The 18,955-nt window shown below is 33.0% G+C and overlaps 2 protein-coding genes across 3 annotated transcripts; one reads left to right on the top strand and one right to left on the bottom strand.

The window, feature by feature from the left end:
- Positions 1-144: 144 nt before the first annotated feature.
- On the bottom strand, positions 145-1,576 carry bisc (biscotti). The gene is made up of 3 exons (XM_065355643.1): positions 1,295-1,576; positions 1,132-1,213; positions 145-1,054 (listed from the first exon to the last, which is right to left on the bottom strand). Exons 1-3 carry the CDS (start codon positions 1,500-1,502, stop codon positions 760-762), a joined length of 585 nt encoding a protein of 194 aa, XP_065211715.1. The 5' UTR covers positions 1,503-1,576; the 3' UTR covers positions 145-759.
- A 583-nt stretch (positions 1,577-2,159) lies between these two features.
- On the top strand, positions 2,160-17,173 carry LOC135839554 (catalase-like). Of its 2 annotated transcripts, XM_065355635.1 has the most exons (11): positions 2,160-2,314; positions 2,391-2,496; positions 10,353-10,524; positions 10,617-10,758; positions 15,159-15,309; positions 15,394-15,573; positions 15,667-15,858; positions 15,960-16,112; positions 16,199-16,431; positions 16,553-16,685; positions 16,786-17,173. In XM_065355635.1, the coding sequence occupies exons 2-11, from the start codon at positions 2,440-2,442 to the stop codon at positions 16,882-16,884; spliced, it is 1,512 nt and encodes a 503-aa protein (XP_065211707.1). In that variant the 5' UTR covers positions 2,160-2,314; positions 2,391-2,439; the 3' UTR covers positions 16,885-17,173. The 2 variants fall into 2 exon arrangements, with proteins under 2 accessions (XP_065211707.1, XP_065211708.1); XM_065355636.1 differs by having other exon boundaries at positions 2,217-2,496.
- Positions 17,174-18,955: the final 1,782 nt, after the last annotated feature.

The raw sequence follows: 18,955 nt of genomic DNA, 5'->3' as shown, positions 1-18,955 counted from the left end.
AAGAATTGTACAAAAAATAAATTACAATTTTAATCGATATCGAACATTTCACATTTACTTATAGGAGTAATTCTAATGAGATAGATACGTTTGCTTTCAACTTACAAAATATTATATTCCAATTAAAATCATTGCGTAGTGATATCTATTTTTCGTATTTATTATAAATAACATTTCATTAGGAATCACATTTTAGGAAAATATTCCGAACACAGAACATCACATTAGATGTAGTACAACACATTCAAACCACTAAGCTCATTTCGTCAGTTTTCCTTGAACCGTAACTGTAAACGAATCACAAATGAAAACACACCTGGTGGTTTGGTAAACGAAAAAAAACCTAGAGAATTCGAATTTTGAAATGTTACAATTAAAACCTTGAAAAACGAAATACACCAGATAAAAATTTTGACGCAATGAATTTCGCGTATTTCAATTTGAATAATCAATGCTCGTTCTATTTCGGAAATTGAAAAAACATGATAAATTACTACAACGATATCAAAATATGGTGAAAAATTGGAATAAGTAACTCGATGGAAGATAACGATAGCAAAAATCAAGCAACTTCACAGAATTTACAAAACGAAACAACATCCTTTAGATTATTCAACAATGCTCGTTGAAATTACAATCATATCGAATAAGAAAAACCGGAAAAACAAATGCTTGACTACTAAATAGTTTCAACAATATCACAGAGAGATAAAAAGGAGTAAGAAACACTCGGTAAACATTTTTCACACGCAAACACAATTACAACTCTTTTTGCTGTCCCCAATCTTGCTGCGGTACTCTGAACGTTTCGTTATTGCTGCGAAGTATTTCTAATTTGGGTCCATAATACGGTATAATATAATACGATCCATCTGCCGGACCAACGGTTTGCGTTGCTATTAAAACCACGTCGACTAGTTGACCGATGAATAGAAAACCCAAAGTGCAAAATTTCAATAATCCAAGAGCAGGGTATCCAAGATAGAATCTGTCAACGCCGAACATACCGAGGAAGATGGACAACAAAAGGGTGGTTTCAAAATTGTAGCCATTTCTGTAACATTGAAATCGATCGAGTGATATATTTCATGAACAGTGATAATTTATGAATAAGAAATTCAGACCACTTACGTCCATCTGCAAGGCATATCAACGAAAAACGTAGAATTACTCGTTTCATTACAAATGATGCCTTCGGGTACTATGCAAGGTACTAAACAGAGTAGAAAAAATGAAGTCATTAGAAGAGTGCTTCGATGTATTTTCCATACGAATAAAGGAAAGTTTAGCTTACCACGAGCTATATTTTTATCGGTACATCCTCTGGGCTGCTGTGTTTTTGGATCTATGAGATCATACGTAGGATCAGGACAGATGAATTGACCCATCTTCAGTTTGCTACAATTTATCGCATTCCTCCGAACATCGTCGGCTGATGTCGTGAACAGTATACATAGGAATATAAAGATAAACATAATTTTACAATTTTTAAAGCAATTCATAACGAAATTTTACAGAAACGAAATCATATTTTCAAGTTTTTTTTTTATTTTCCATTATCACAACTTTTGTTATCAAACTTTTCGAAATGTGTAAAAAAAAAGTTACCAATCACAAAGTTCACGAACTGAAATGCAGTTCAATTTCATTTTCTTTAGATTAATTTTAATGATTCATCATTTTAACTACTTTTAATAAATGTTATTTAATTATTTGAAAATAATTCAATCATAATCTAAAGAAATTATTCAAAAATAATGAAGAAAAAAAATTAAATTAAAAAAATTGAGAATGCAGAAGAGTAGAAAAAATTGATAAACGTACAACACTGTAAGCCGAAAAAAACATTACCGCTAGTTTTAACATTTTGAGGAACTTTTTTGAAGAGGAGTGTGTAATCGTTGCAAGTTCATCAGCAGACCGGTTTCAATTTTCGCTTTCAAAATGGCCAAATGAGTGGTTTGAAGAGTTGGAAATGTTCTACTTCGAATAAAGAAGAGAATCGAAATGTGGATAAATTTAAAAATAATTCATAACTCTACTTTTAATCATCTTTTTCTCGTTTTTTGCGAAGCTCGAATTAGTCGAATTCGAGATCGAATCACCACACCATAAAAATCTGCACGCGAATTGCTCAACATAGCATTCAAAAGCGAAACGTAATTGGTTGCCAACATGAAAAGGTAAACAACATTTGTTGATTCATGCCCGTTTTACGTTTATGATTTTATGATTTCAAAATTTATTCGATTGTTTCAGTTCATTTCACTTCACTTGTAGTTGTTCGCTGACGGTTGTACGGTCGTTTCAAAGTGTAATTATTCCATCATCGTTATTCAATTTATATCGTAATTTTTCTCGAAACTAATCTCCCTTTTCTTTTTACACAGCTCTAAATTTTTAGCTGTTCATCCTATCTTACTCGATTTGAAAATCATCATGTCGAATCGTGATCCTGCCGCTGAGCAACTTCAGAATTTCAAATCGTCCGCTACGGTAAATACTTTATTTTTGTCTCTTTCTTGTTATGATAGTCTTATCGTTCTGTAGGGTTTAATGTTACTTATTCTTATGCACCATAAACCTGATGATAACGTCAAACCTGCCGAATGAACTGAATTTATGATGCTTCATCGTTGCTGTGAGAACTGAGATACTGCTAAAAATTTCATTCCAAGTTTCGATTCAGTGTCAGAAACAATCAAACGATTTATAATTTTTTGACTGGAGTTTGAGAACGTGATAACTGAGCAACGAAGAAATGAGGCCATTTAGGGCTAAGTTATTCGATGGCAGCTCATTATATCGACGCTTTAAAATTATTAGGGGAACTAATTACTACCTATTCGACTACCAAATTTGCTACACCTGCACTTTGACGAATTCATTCTTCATTGCTTTCTAAGAATAGAATATGGATTTTTATTATCAGATTTCGAAAAAAAAACAACGACGCCGAAAATTATGCATAATTATTATTGAAAATTGACGTCGTTTGTGTCACGAAACATCTGTAAATCTGAAAACAATATTTTTTATTCATAAACGAATGGTCTGAATAATTGAGAATTTATCGATTTTACCATCTCATTTTTTACCTTTTTGGAACAAATCATTAAAAATACATGTTTGTGTTCCAAGTGCAGCTGATTAGATTACGAAATTTAATTCACCTTTCTTCAATTTAAAATGATGAAGAATTGGAATTCAAAATTAGTATTTTGTTCAGTTTTTTAAATCCACTATTCTCTGCACTTCTTACATGTTCCAAATTATATCAAATGCAGATATTTTGTTAACCATTTTCAACGTTAGCTTTGAATTATGTCAAAATGAGCGTGTTATCAACTGATAACTAATTGTCCGGATGAAAATGACGAACATGAGCAATTTAATTGTCATGTCAAATGATAATGTCTGTAGTTTGGGAAAAACTGATACCAGAAAATTATTATAATTGAGATAACAGCTAATTTTTGAAAAAAAAATCGTGGTTTTGGATTAATGAAGAATCTAATATTGAAAGGGTCAATTAACTCCATCAAAAAAAAATACTATCTTCGAAGTTACCGTCCATTGATTTTACTCAACTTTTTTTTCAAATATCTGCCATATCTAAAGTGCATTTTACAGATGTATGGTGAATTATCCTCTTTTGGACTCGCCGAATCGATTAGAAATGGTTCAAAATGGTTTTGAGACATTTTGGAATCTTCGGATAATTTCTGAAAGTTCCTATAAAATTCCTTCCAGTGAATTTGGAAAGCTAAAGTTTACTCTGTACCCTAATTTCAATTTGCTTAGTTCATTGAAAATGGTTTCAAACTGTTCTGGAGCCTCCAGCCATACTTTGAAAATTCCAGATTTTCAAAAATTTCCATTATTATTGTGAAAAAAGTGAAACTGATTACACACCATTTTTCAAGTCTAATTTCCAAAGTACAGCTGGAGGCTCCAGAACGGTTTTAATTCACCTTTAATCGACTCTGAATGAAGGTGAGTATTGAGGAATTTTTATTTTCCAAATTCATTGGATAAAATTTTGTGGGAATTTCAATTTCCAAAAATTTTCTGGAAGCTCCAGAACTGATCGAAACAGCTCGAAACATTTTTCAATCAAATAGGTAAGTCGAAAAGAAGACACATGCAAACTTTCAGCTTTCTGGGTGAATTGATCGAAATTTTGTGTTTTCCCCTCATTTTTGGTCAAAGGGGTTTCAAAAATTCTCCAAACAGGCAAAAATCGAATACCTATGCATTTCACTTTTTGAAAATTCGAATCATTTTAAAGTAACCTCTCTGATTTTGGACGAAACCCGGCTAGATCGAAAGAGCTCGTCTTAAAACTCCCCTAACCATAATTTTAAGTTCTAAAAGTTCATTTTTGGATTTTTGAAAATTTTAGAAAATTTAAAGAAAATGTTTTGAAATCGATTTTCAAACTTTTTCTTGAAATGAAAGTTTTCTGAAGCAAAGTGAACCAATGTAAATAATTCCTTCAATTCAACTCTCCCATATCAACAAATACTCGTTTCGGGCCATTCTGGAGCCTCCAGCATTTTTTAAAAATTTTCTCCGAAAATTTGAGAACTCGCTGGAGACTCCAACAAGGTCAGTTTAATCTCACTAAAAATCCCTCTCACTACGTTTCTTCTTTGAAAATTCGATTTTTTCAAAAATTTTCTGGAATTCACAAATTGACCAAAAATTTGCTTTCGAGCTCACTCTCCTAGAGTTTTGTGATAACCTTTTTGAACGGTCGAGAAGGTACTCAATAAGCCCTGACCAAAATTTATTGGCCCCTGAGTTCATTTTTGACCTTTCCAAGGCGATTTTGAATTTCTAAAGAAAACAAAAAAAATGCTGGAGGCTCCAGAATCCCTCAAAACTAGCGAGGTGTTGATGTGTGGGAGTTGAATTGAAGAATTATGCACATTGATTCACTTTTCTTGAAAAAATTTATTCTTTATAAAAAAAAAGTTTAAAAAATTGCCCTTAAAACAGCTTCTTTTTGAATTTTCAAATTTTCAAAACTCCAAAAATTAACTTTGGCACCTGAAATTTGGTTTACGGTGGTCCTCCAATTTATGTAGAGTATTGCCATTTATTGTTGAGTCGAATGCAGTCCTTCTCCCCCCCTCGCTCTCTACCAGAAGTTTGCTGGGAACAAACTTTATGGCAAATTCCTTACCTTATTGAATGGATAAGTTTTGAAAACAAAAAAGATACGTATTACTTCGAAATCCTGGTCAAATCGACTCGGAATAACTCGAAGGTAAAATCACATTCTTAAAACCATTATCATTATCCTTCCTTACCTAATACCTACCTAATTACCTGTAATTATGACTAATTTTTCGTTTTGTTTTGCTTGTTTTTTATTTGTATCAAGTCAGCCAATTACACGGAACAGGGAAAAAATTCTTGGCTGAGTACCATTTGTGGAATGATTGATTGTGTCGAGTATGACTACGTTAGTGTCATTGTCTGCGTCTTGAAATCATTACGATTTGAATTTCAAATTTATTTTCGACCAGACCGATGTTGATTTGTTGGTCTAAGTACACAGTGTTTTCAATTTTATTTATCCTTCTAACGAATAGGAGGAAACTTCGTTTTCTTATTAGCTGTTTTCTGATTCTCATAAAGATAAATTTTATACCTTCGTAACTTCGGTTCGACTCTTAAGTGAATTAGGATAAAATTTGTTTGTTTATTAAAATCGTAATGCCAGTTTTTTTTTTCTCACGAGGACGTATTATTTGATTTATTATTATAAAATGTTGATATAAGAAAGGTATTTTAAGTAACGCAGGTCATTATGGTTGAAAAGACATAGCTAGGTTGAGAACTACGAGTCGATAAATAAATAAAACAGACTTGGAATTTCTTTTACGTAAAATACTCGAACGAATTACAAGACATATTTTATCAGTTTCGTCTTTCGCGATGGTAATTTCAATTTTTTCATGTTTGTATCGTTCGAGGAGTATTCGAAAATTAAACCCAGATATGGCTTCTGTGGTTTTCTAATTTTATCCGAAAATTTCGTTTATTTTTCCATTACGCGATACCGTTTTTATTTTGAACAAAGTCCAAAAGATAATGTCGATCAATATCTTACATAACAGGCCTGCGATGTTGAAGGGACCAGGAAGGAGGGAGGAGGGTCTGTTGCTCTAATTTATGGTTCATCTCTTCGTTAGACAAATTTTCAATTTGATTTTTAGTCTGCCAATTTCGTAAAATTTACGAAGACTTTGTATGATTTCTATCAGTAATAAGAACGTTTCTTTTCTTTAAATATGGACTACCAAAATTTACGAAAATCTATTTCTCTTCTCTATAGGATTCCATTTAGATCCTTGTGTCGAAATTTTCTGAATACAGCAGACTTATTACATAAGACAATAACAGACAGACCATGGATTCCAACGATGTATTTTTATTTTAAGCTGCTATGCCTCTATGATGTCTATCTCGTCCGACCGGTTTTGCTTTTCGACCTGGTAAATGTGTACTCGATTCTCGTAGACTGTCTGTCTCTTTCGGTCTATTTTGAAATTGCTTTTATCGATCCTCTCTGTCTACCTTCAATTAGACAGTTTAAAGAATAAGCATAATAAACGATTAATCTATTATAAAAGTACCTACCCGAACGTATAAATGGTACCTTTTGTTACGTGTATACCTATCCTAATAAAATTTCAACATCGATGTTGATTATTACTTATTACATCGGTGTTAAAAAATATCTATTACTTATTCGGTAAATAATATCACGTGGAGCCGAATGCCGAAACTTTTGACTACAATAATCCGAGTAATTGAAGGTATCTAACCTACCTATAAACTTACATTGTGGGAACTCGTACCTATAATATACTTGAATTGCTCAACTTTATACGATGTTCGTTGTTACTTGGTTGTTTGTTTTGTCATCCAAGTCTTTTCTTGCAACCTTACCTAAACGATCGAGTCCTTAAAATAAATTAGTCTTTGTTTATTGAGCAAATTATTGATAAATGATGCCTATTTTGTGTATAATATCAACAAATTATCTTTGTCTTTTTCCTCGTTGCTATGACAGAAAAGTTACCTAATGTGACTAAATCGAATGGTCAATAATATAATACGAAATTCAAATCGTTTTGATTGGAAGCTTTTGAGCTGCATTTGCCAAGCATTTTTTCACACTAGAGTAATGTAATAATAGTTAGAGTTCGAGTCAATGCTGCCTTTTCAATTGCACTTGTTGTTTTTTGACGTACACTTCTGATTATTTTGTACGCTATTCGTTGATTTTTAATTATAAAAATGAATTAGAGCTCAAAATTTAAGAAACGATTAAATTTGAATGAATTTATCAATTTGGGGGAGGGGGCAGAGAGGGTGGTCTTTATTTATACTTGTGACATGATCCCATCCCTCAAAGTTGTTCGTTCGAATGAAAAAAAAGAAATCCCTGAGTATTTTATTCCCTCGAAATGAGAATTAAATCTCTCCAGAAGCTCTTCAGACAAAATTGTAAAACAATTTTAAATAAAGTTTTATAATTTTTATATCAGCATTTTTCTAAATACAAGTCCAGTGACCTCTTTTTTACCTCAATGCTTAAAAACCAAAAAAAATAAAATTCCCCCCTTTCTAAATTACGTTGGTATTCTGCATAGTCTTCAACCAGGGGGGGGGGGGGGGGGTCAGAAAATTCAATGACTGAAAATATAGTGTTTCGATTTCTGTGTAAAACTTTTTTCAAATAATCCCCTTTCCATAATGAAATCTTCCTTAGCTAACTAAACAATGTTGGTCCTCTAGTATGGAGCCATCCTTCTCTCAGAGCATGAGAGAAAAATATCAAAAGAATATGATGAAGTGCCTACCATAATTATTTCAAGCACCTTGAATTCCTTGAAATTTTTCTTTAGTGTCTAACTCTTTTAAAAACTTGTAAAAAGAAACAAATAAATTTTTGATAAGTATTAATGACAAATTCTCAAAAACTACTTTCTGACATTTTCATTTTTAAAAGTTGAGAAAAATCCTGTAGGTACAGCTCCTATCCTATCAATATTTTTGGCTCGCAAATTAAGGGTAACTAATTTTTGGTCAATTAAAATGCTACAAATTTTAGGTAGGTAAATCACTGGCAAATTTTGGGGACGTTTTTGGTATTTTTAGTACATCATAACTGATCATTTTTGACAAAATACTGGTCATTTTTGAATAATCCTTGTTCTTTGGTAAATTACATACTGATGATTTTTGGTAACTTACTTACTGGTAATATTGGCCAATTTTTTGGTAAATTATTGGTAATTTTATTTTTTGGTAAATTACTGGTAATTTTTTGGCAAATTTGGTAAATTACTGGTAATTTTTTGGTAAATTTGGTAAATTACTGGTAATTTTTGCCAACTTTTTCGTAAATTACTGGTAATATTTGGCAATATCACAATATGTACATATATGGTAATTTTTGAATAATCTTCATTTTTCGGTAACTTACCGGTAATTTTTTGGCGAATTACTGGTAATTTTTGCCAATTTTTTGGTAAATTACTGGTAAGATTTGGCAAAATACGGTAATTTTTGAATAATCTTTAATTTTTAGTAAATTACTGGTTATTTTTTGGTAAATAACTTACTGGTGGTTTTTGGTAAATTACTGGTAATTTTTGCCAATTTTATGGTAAGTTACTATTTACTGGTAATTTTTTGGTAAATCACTGGTAATGTTTTTGGTAAATCACTGGTAATGTTTTTGGTAAATTACTGGTAATTTACAGGTAATTTTTGGGTAATTACTGGTAATTGTTGGTAAATTTTTGATAAGTTGTCATTTGGTAATCATTGGTAATTTTAACCGAGATAGGTACCTATATTTTTGAGTGGGAAGGGGGGGATCGATTCAAAATCAGGGTTGTACATGTTTAAAACAAATGAAAAAAAAACCAGAACTATGTTTTAAGCAGAAGAAACCGTTTGAAACCGTTTAAACAGTGTTTTTTTTGTTTTAAACGTGTTTTTTTTCAACTCCACTTTCCTAAAAAAATGCGTTTTTTTTTTAGTTTCTTGTTGAAAAAAAGTGAAATTGAACAAACTGTATTTTTAGAGACCAATTTTGTGTTTTGATTCCAATTTTTCAATATTTCTTGAGCTTTATAGCTATTTTATGACACCACATCTTAAAAATTGATGTCTGGTGAACCCAAAACAAATGAATTTGTGTTTAAAACACGTTTTAAACACATAGTTTCAAACAAGAAAAAAACCTGTTTTAAAACAAAAAAAAAACATTTTTAAGTTTTTTTTTTAAAACACGTTTTTGTACAACCCTGTTAAAAATCTTCAAAGTACTAATTTTTGTTTAAGTGATGAGTTCCTAAAATTATGTCAGACTTCTGAAAACTTGAAAAAAAATTCCTATCAACGGCATTTTCATAATCAAGTTTTAAGCAAATTTTTTCCTTGGAGGGAAGACTTTACTTTACCCCTGTTTTGTGCCATTATTCCAACTTTGGGCCTTGAGGCTTCAAATAAGGAGACCAATACTGTTTGGGTGATCGAGGGAAGGGGTTTTCTCAAAAAAATAGATCATTTGGAGCAATTTTAGCGCAAAAATGGATTTTGGAAAATTTATTATTGATTTCTTTTTTAGATTTTTAATACTTCTTTATCATTGAAAAAAAAAAAATATTTTTCTTACTTACAATTAGTTGGACTGTTCGCAGCACTTTTTATTGAACTTTGAAAAAAATCATAAAATAAAGTTCGAAATTCGAATCCGTTTTTAATCGATTGGGCGGGTCGAAAATTGCGTATTTCCCAAATTTTAGCCTTTTAGGTCAATTTGGCAAGATTTGGATTTTTATCATTTTTGGTCCAAAGATTTTCAAAAATCCCTAAAATTTTGGCTGGTGATATATTTTTACATGATTTTTCTCTAGATTTTTCAACTCTGTGACATTCCTTACAACTCGTCAATTTTGAGAACCATATCAGTGATTTTTTTTCTATTTTCACGCTGATGCTTATATTTTGAAAAATGAATAATTTTTTCTTTTAAGTATTATAAACCAACATCATACTTTTTGCAATTAGCATAACTTTTCGTTTGAAATTTGAATTAAATTACTTTGAAATATTTTCAAACTCATGAACCAGTTTCCAAAAAGGTACGAATCGCCTTAAAGTTAAATGGGTGCCCAATTTCGACAGAGCATGTTGTTCTCTATTTATTTCAACTTTCGAGTAGCAAATTTTTTAGTTTGAGTTTGAGTTGATAATGTTATGTATAAAAATGACACTGAATAATGCTCATAATTTAAATCTTAATTTATTGATTTCAGAAAACGGACACTTTGGTTACCGGCTATGGGGCCCCTTTTGCCACTGGTAGTGCCTCTTTAACGGCTGGTCCTCAAGGGCCTATTTTACTCCAAGATTCAGACTTCATCGATGAAATTACTCACTTCGACCGAGAACGTATTCCTGAACGAGTGGTGCATGCAAAAGGCGCAGGTGAGTCGCACCTTCTCGTACTATTTCTTTAATTTTGAACTTGATTATCAATTATGCAATATTATTGTTTCGTTGTTTTTTCTATTTTAAAGGCGCGTTCGGATATTTCGAGTGCACCCACGATATTACAAAATACACGAAAGCGTGCGTTTTTTCTAAAATTGGTCAACGAACCGACCTTGCTGTACGGTTTTCTACCGTAGGCGGTGAAAGTGGCTCTGCAGATACAGTACGGTGAGCATATTTGTATTATTATTGTACATATACTCGTATACTGAATGTATGTAAGTTCTACGACGTGCTCTAGTTTAGCCTTATAGTGTAAAAAGCCGCCGGCTGTTGGCAGTTCAGGGTTGAGTAATTCTTTGATGCGAATTGTCGTCTGTCGGTCGGTCGGTCCATCGACCTCGTTGAAGTTGACTTACATTGTATATGTAAACGATGATTGAAAAAACATTAAGCATTGAAAGTAGGCGAGGGGTCGTTGAGTCAGATCGATGATATGAATAAGAATTCTGCAAAATTAATGAACTGCAACGTTGACGTAGTATGATTCCATTCTTAACACATCAATAGTCAGCATTTCGGGAGCTGAAATTCATTTTTTCAATTTTTGACGAATTTTTGAAAATTTAAATTCAGGCCAAAAATATGGGCCGGAAAAATTAAAATTCCACCAAATTGACCTAGAAAGGTGAAATTTGGGTTTTACTTTATTTTTGACCTCTCGAGTCGGTTGGTAATGGTTTCGAACGGTTTGGAGCCTGTAGCGAATTTTTGGATTTTTCAGTTTTTGAAAAAAATTCTGTAAATGGGATCAAAATGAAAATCAGCACCTATGTACTCGGATTCGCCATTTTTGTGAACCATTAATCGATTATGGCACATTTTTTGAAAACTTTCTGTGTCTGCTCAAATCCAAAATTTTCTCAAGTGCAATTTTGAGAAACATGAAAAAATCAAAATCTCCTGGAGGCTTCAAAATATATCAAAATTATTACGAATTTACTCGAGAAGTCAAAAATAGCAGATTAATCAAATTTAAACTTTTTTCGTTCACACCTTCGCGAACGATAATTTTTTTCATTTTTTTTTCAATCTCTGGAGAAAATTTTGGATTGGAACAGGATTAAAAACATTTTGAAAATATGTGCCTTAATTGATCGAAAGGGGTAAACAGATGGTAATAAATTAGCTTTAGGTCAATTTGGTAGGTATAATTTTGACATTTTTTTAAATTTTTGGTTCAAGTCAGAATTTTTAAAAATCCTCCAAAAATTGAAAAATAAACTTCAGCAGTTAAAATGTTGGCTGATGGTATATTTTGGGGTCCCTTGTTATTACGATCATCTATTCGGTTCCAGATTCGACTTCTCTGTGCCCCTCCAAAGCCCCCCCCCCTCCCCAAAAAACACTTCGAAGACAAAAAGAATCATCATCATTGAACTTTGACCCAGTGAGCTGTTCAGCCAGTCTGGGAAAATGTAGAAGAATTGCTCGCCAATGTATCATCAAGTCTTTTCTTCATTCTTCGGTCTTCCTCTACTCCTCCTGCCAGTTGGAGTATACTCTTAGACTTTTTGAAGGGACCGTTCATCAGGCATTCTGTCGACGTGCTTTCACCATTTCTTTCTATAATCTTTCACTCGTCTAATGATTGGCTCTGCTCCCAGCTCCTTCAGGATGTCTTTGTTCCTTTTCCTATCTCATCTAGTATATCCTGCTGTAGCTCGCATGAATCTCATTTCTGCTGCGGTTACTCTGCTTTTTATATCCTTTCTCATTGTCCATGTTTCACTTCCATACAGCAGCATTGGTCTTGCCAGCATATTGTAGATTCTTATTCGAGTTTTGGCTCTGACTTTTCTTGGAGGTATGGCTCGGTTTATACTTTATAGCTCCGCTTACTCTCAGGAATGTACTAATCTTAAATTGTGTGTCAACTTCTCCTTCTTATGACAACTCACATCCGAGATATTTAAAGCTTTTAACTTGTTCCACTGGCAGTCCATTTACAACGATTTTACTGTGTATTGGCTCTTTCCCCTCGAGGGCCATCACCTTTGTTTTTGACGACGAGATACTCATTCTGTACTTATCAGCTACTTTCTGAAGGTTGTACATTGCTCTCTGCAAGTCATCTTCATTGTCAGCAAAGACCACATGATCATCAGCAAACAGCAGGGTATTGACATGGGTGTTGTTGATGTCTAGCCCTTTTGGCTTGGTTTTCAGCCATTCTTTAATCATGTCATCAAAGTAGATGTTGAACAGACTAGGTACATGACATTGGGCATCCCTGTCACACTCCTCTTCCTATCTTCTTTGCTTCCAACATGTTTCCAGATCTTACTCTTATTACATTATCCGAATATCCGTGTATATTTCTTCAATTAGGCGTACTATTTGTTCATTCACTTTGATTTTCCTCAGGATTTCAAACAACTTCTTCCTTCGTACTCGATCATACGCCTTCTCCAGATCAACAAAGCACATGTGGGTCTCTAGGTTATATTCTCGTCTCTCCTCCATCAACAGCTTTGTTGCATATACTCCATCTATGCATGATCTTCCCTTTTGAAATCCATTTTGGCATTCCAATATTATTGGCTCCGCATGGCTCTTGATTCTTCTTGCTAGCATCTTTGCAAGTATTTTGTAAGCAGCATTTAGTAGGCTAATTCCACGGTAGTTTCCTGGGTCATTTCGGTCTCCTTTTCTGAAGATGGGTATTACAATTGAAGGGCTAATTGTGAAAGTCGCCCTAGTCATTTTTTGTTCACACAACTTTAAACATTTTTTTTTCATATTTTATCAATTTTAAAGAGAAAAATGAGTATTGTAATGCATTCTGGGATAGTTGAAGATGTTTTTTTAATACTTGACTTGACCATGAAGTTTTTACATTATCATTGAAGCAGGACAACAATGTTTTCATTGATTTGTACAAAAAATCACTGCTGACTAAGGTGACTTTCACCATTAGCCCTTCAATTGTAGTGTGGATGTGGAAGTCTTCTGGTATGGTCACACCTGATAATATTTTATTATAGAAAGCTAGCAGTCTCTTCTTAACAGTTATTGTGGCGTTCTTGAATAAGTCTGTTGGTAATTTATCACTGCCTGGGGCTTTTCCATTTCTGGAGCTTTTCAAGGCTCCATCTAGCTCTTCCCAAGAGAATGGCTCATACTTGTTCTCCTCATGGTTTGCCACTTCAATTTCATCACTCCATAGGTTCACATAGTATTCGACCATTTTTTCCACAGTCTGGTGGGGCAATGTTGGCTCTGTGTACCTCATCTTCCGATATTCTTTTGATCATTTTGTACACTTTTGGTTTCAGTTTATATGTGTCCCTCTCCATGTTTGCCACAAACCTTTCATATTGTTCCTGTCGTGTTTCTCTTATCATCTTTTTTGTCTTGAGCAGGGTGTCTAACGGTCCTTCTGGTCCTTCTAGTCAGTAAAAGTTTGTCTTTTTGCATATGGGTCCTTCTTTTCGAAAAAGTCAGTAAAAAGTCCTCCTTTTTGCCCGAAGGTCCTTCTTTTTTTCAAATTTTCAAATAATTCTGTCATTTGATCAAAATTAGGAATGGCGTTGTTTTACATCTCATTTTATCAATTTTTCACAGATTTCGCCCTCGCTTCGCTCAGGCTAGATTTTTTTTCTTCTCTTTTCTCTAACTGAAGTTAGAGAGTAGAAAAATTGATTCCTCAAATCAAAAATAATGCTGGTTTGCCCCTCAGGAATTGTGAATTTTCAAAATTTTTGCCCTCGCTTCGCTGGAGCGTTAACTCGTATTTTTGGATATAATAAATACCTATTACCTACCTTATGTTATTTTCTGAAAACATTGAAGATTTGAAAGTTTTGAAGCTATGAAAATCAACTTTTTGCTTAAAAAATGATGTTTTACGTTTTGAATTAGATATCAATTTTTCACAGCAGATTATTTCAATTTTGAAAATGTCCTTCCAAAAGGTCCTTCCAAGGTCCTTCTAAAGTCCTTCTTTTTAGTTTCCAGATTTTGTTAGACACCCTGTTGAGGCACTGTTCTTTGTAGCTTCCTTTGTCTTGTCCATTCTTTGAGCTCATCCACTTCCGGAAAAGGTTTTGTTTCCTCTTCACTTCTCTTGATAGTTTGTCATTCCAGATTTTCAGCTTTTTGTGGTTTTGTCTTCTTGATCTTTTTCCTAGTGCCTCCTCTGCTGCTCTCTGTACAATAGTTTTCAGGCATACCCACTCCTTTTCTACGTCCTCTTCTATTGGTAAGTCTTTTTCAATGATTTCCATTCTTCTTTTGTACAGCCAGTTTGTTACTGAATCGTTTAATGATGGTTGATGTTGAGCTATTGGAAAATTATGGATCTATCTAGTTTCTAGTTTTTAGATTCGAAAATGTAATTTTTATTGAAACTGAATCCAGATAAAAGCAGATTATGGAGAAAAAGGAAATATACGAATGATTTGTCAGCGATGCAAATGATTATAATTTCGAGGGATATTTTTTACGCTCTCTTCCCCTCACCTTACAAAAATTCGATGTGCTACAATGATTTACATTTTTTTACAGAGATAAAAATTGCGATAAAAATGATCAAATAATACCTACGTGTTTTTTTCTCTCTGTAGTGATCCACGTGGATTTGCTGTCAAATTCTACACCCCTGATGGAATATGGGATTTGGTTGGAAACAACACGCCGATATTTTTCGTCAGAGATCCCATCCTGTTTCCGAGCTTCATCCATACTCAAAAAAGAAACCCAGTAACGCATTTAAAGGTGATTAAAATTGACAAAAACATTTCAAAAAAATCCAACACAGGCGACACAGATTTATGGAATTTTACGTAAATATTCTTTCAGGACGCTGACATGTTCTGGGATTTTATTACTTTACGTCCAGAAACAACCCATCAAGTAATGTTCTTGTTTTCGGATCGTGGAATACCCGACGGTTACAGACACATGAACGGATACGGTAGCCATACTTTCAAAATGGTCAACGCAAACGGCGAAGCATTTTGGTGTAAATTCCACTTCAAAGTAAGAATGAAAATCATCACGACGACGATGTTTCGATATCCCCATCAAAATAGGTTTTTTTCTAAAATTTGAGTTTTCATTTTTTTTTTATAGCCTGTTCAAAAAGTAAAGAATTTACCAGTCGATAAAGCAGCCGAAATCGCATCTTCGGATCCAGATTATAGTATTCGCGATCTATACAACGCTATCGCCAAAGGAGATTTCCCGACTTGGACTTTGTATATTCAAATTATGACATTAGAACAAGCTAAAACATCCAAATACAATCCTTTCGACTTGACCAAGGTAATTGCGATGAATATTTATGACGACTGACGCGACTTGATTGCATTGCGTCGTCATGTCATCGTATGTCAATTTCACTCGCTTATTTATACTCGTCGTAGGTATGGCCGCATTCGGATTGCCCGTTAATTGAAGTCGGTAAAATGGTCTTGAACAAGAACCCGACCAATTATTTCGCCGACGTTGAACAGCTGGCATTTGCTCCTAATCATATGATTCCCGGCATCGAACCCAGTCCTGATAAAATGTTACAAGTATGTCGATATTTATCTGCTGGATTGATGGAATATGAAAATAACCACATTATTCGACTAATTGATTTATCTCGTTTCACTTTTAGGGTCGTTTATTCTCGTACAGCGATACTCATCGTCATAGATTAGGACCTAATCATCTTCAGTTACCGGTTAATTGCCCGTATCGCGTCAGTGTTACCAATCACCAGAGAGATGGTCCTCAAGCTTATCATAATCAAGAGGGTGCGCCTAATTATTTCCCCAATAGTTTTGGAGGACCGCAGCCCAGCCCGAAGGGTAAAATTGTACCATTCAATGTAGAAGGAGTTGTTGACAGGTGTGTTTTCAGTAATCATTATTCGAATCGAGTCTTTTTTTATCCATCTGCCTTTCAGAAGCTCAAATTGTAGTGAACTGAAAATGAAATAAAATTTACATTTTGTAATTTTTTTTCCCAGATACGAATCCGGCGACGAAAATAACTTCGAACAACCGAAACAGTTTTGGAAAAATGTTCTTCGCGAAGACGAACGTGCCAGATTGGTTGAAAATATCGTCGCAGGTTTGAAAGACGCTGTTGACTTCATTCAGGTTTGTAGCAACATAAATTACCGTACTTACGATTTCAATTTCATCGAGAAATATGAAAAGTATGCGTAATATAATCGTTCATTTGTTTAATTTTTTTTAGGAAAGAGCGGTTAAAAATTTCTCATTGGTCGATGCTGAATTCGGCGAACGTTTGAGAAACGGTTTGAATATTGCTAAAAAGAACAAAGCTAATTTATAATGAAAACAATATGTCGTATTCGTGGTAAAAAAGGGCAACGCCATAGATGTTTCTCTACTCGTTAATAGTGTACTCGTAGAAGCACTCATTTGCTCACGTGAATTTAAAAACTCGAAGGGTTTAAATTTATATACTCGTAATGTATATTATCTCAATTTGTTATTACCACATTATTATTTCTATAATTATTACTTTTCTTGGTTTTGTTTTATTTATTTTCATTTTGTACGGTTTTTGTCGTTTGTTATGATTATGGTACTTACTCAAAATATAAATGCATTTAATAATATCGATTTTTTTCTTTTTTTCTCAAAGCCGATATTTTTATGAAAAAGTTTTGATTTTTTCTAAAATTTTTAACCTTTTCGATAAGTTGCAGTAAATTTTTTTTAAAATCCCAAAAATCATGACTCAATATTCTGAGGCTCAAAATTCTTAAAAAATTCTCAAAGAACATTTTCACGGAAATATTTGATTTCCTCGCGAAATTTTAACCCATTTTGACAGGTTGCAGTAAACTTTTTCAAAAATCCAAAAAATCATTGATTTTGAGGCTCAAAATTCTTCAAAAATTCTCAAAAAACATTTTCATGAAAATATTTGATGTTTTCGGGAAATTTTAACCCATTTTGATGTGTCGCATCACACTTTTTCGAAAATCCAAAAAATCATAACTCAATCTTGGAGCTCAAAATTTTTTAAAAAATTCTCAAAAAATACATATCTTTGTAAAAATATTTGATTTCCTCGCGAAATTTTATCCCATTTTGACAGGTTGCAGTGAACTTTTTCAAAAATCCAAAAAATCATTGATTTTGAGGCTCAAAATTCTCAAAGAACATTTTCATGGAAAATATTCGATTTCCTCGCGAAATTTTAACCCATTTTGACAGGTTGCAGTAAACTTTTTTAAGAATCCAAAAAATCATTACTTGATTTTGAGGCTCAAAATTCTTCGAAAATGCTCAAAAAACATTTTCATGAAAATATTTGATTTTTTCGGAAAATTTTAGCCCATTTTGATATGTTGCATCACGCTTTTTCGAAAATCCAAAAAATCATAACTCAATCTTGGAGCTCAACATTTTTCAAAAATTCTCAAAAAATATTTTTGTAAAAAATTTGATTTCCTCGTGAAATTTTAACCCATTTTGACAGGTTGCAATGACCTTTTTCAAAAATCCAAAAAATCATTGATTTTGAGGCTCAAAATTCTTCAAAAATTCTCAAAGAACATTTTCATGGAAAATATTCGATTTCCTCGCGAAATTTTAAGTTTTAACCCATTTTGACAGGTTGCAGTAAACTTTTTTAAGAATCCAAAAAATCATTACCTGATTTTGAGGCTCAAAATTCTTCGAAAATGCTCAAAAAACATTTTCATGGAAAATATTCGATTTCCTCGCGAAATTTTAAGTTTTAACCCATTTTGACAGGTTGCAGTAAACTTTTTTGAGAATCCAAAAAATCATTACCTGATTTTGAGGCTCAAAATTCTTCGAAAATGCTCAAAAAACATTTTCATGAAAATATTTGATTTTTTCGGAAAATTTTAGCCCATTTTGATATGTTGCATCACACTTTTTCGAAAATCCAAAAAATCATAACTCAATCTTGAAGCACGAAATTTTCCAAAAATTCTCAAAAAATATTTGATTTCCTCGCGAAAATTTAATCCATCTTGACAGGTTGCAATGACCTTTTTCAAAAATCCAAAAAATCATTGATTTTGAGGCTCAAAATTCTTCAAAAATTCTCAAAGAACATTTTCATGGAAAATATTCGATTTCCTCGCGAAATTTTAACCCATTTTGACAGGTTGCAGTAAACTTTTTTAAGAATCCAAAAAATCATTACTTGATTTTGAGGCTCAAAATTCTTCGAAAATGCTCAAAAAACATTTTCATGAAAATATTTGATTTTTTCGGAAAATTTTAGCCCATTTTGATATGTTGCATCACACTTTTTCGAAAATCCAAAAAATCATAACTCAATCTTGGAGCACAAAATTTTGCAAAAATTCTCAAAAAATATTTGATTTCCTCGCGAAAATTTAATCCATCTTGACAAG

Source organism: Planococcus citri, chromosome 3 (genome assembly GCF_950023065.1).
Source record: "Planococcus citri chromosome 3, ihPlaCitr1.1, whole genome shotgun sequence".
Lineage (NCBI taxonomy): Eukaryota > Metazoa > Arthropoda > Insecta > Hemiptera > Pseudococcidae > Planococcus > Planococcus citri.
This window is presented reverse-complemented; position numbering and strand designations above follow the sequence as displayed.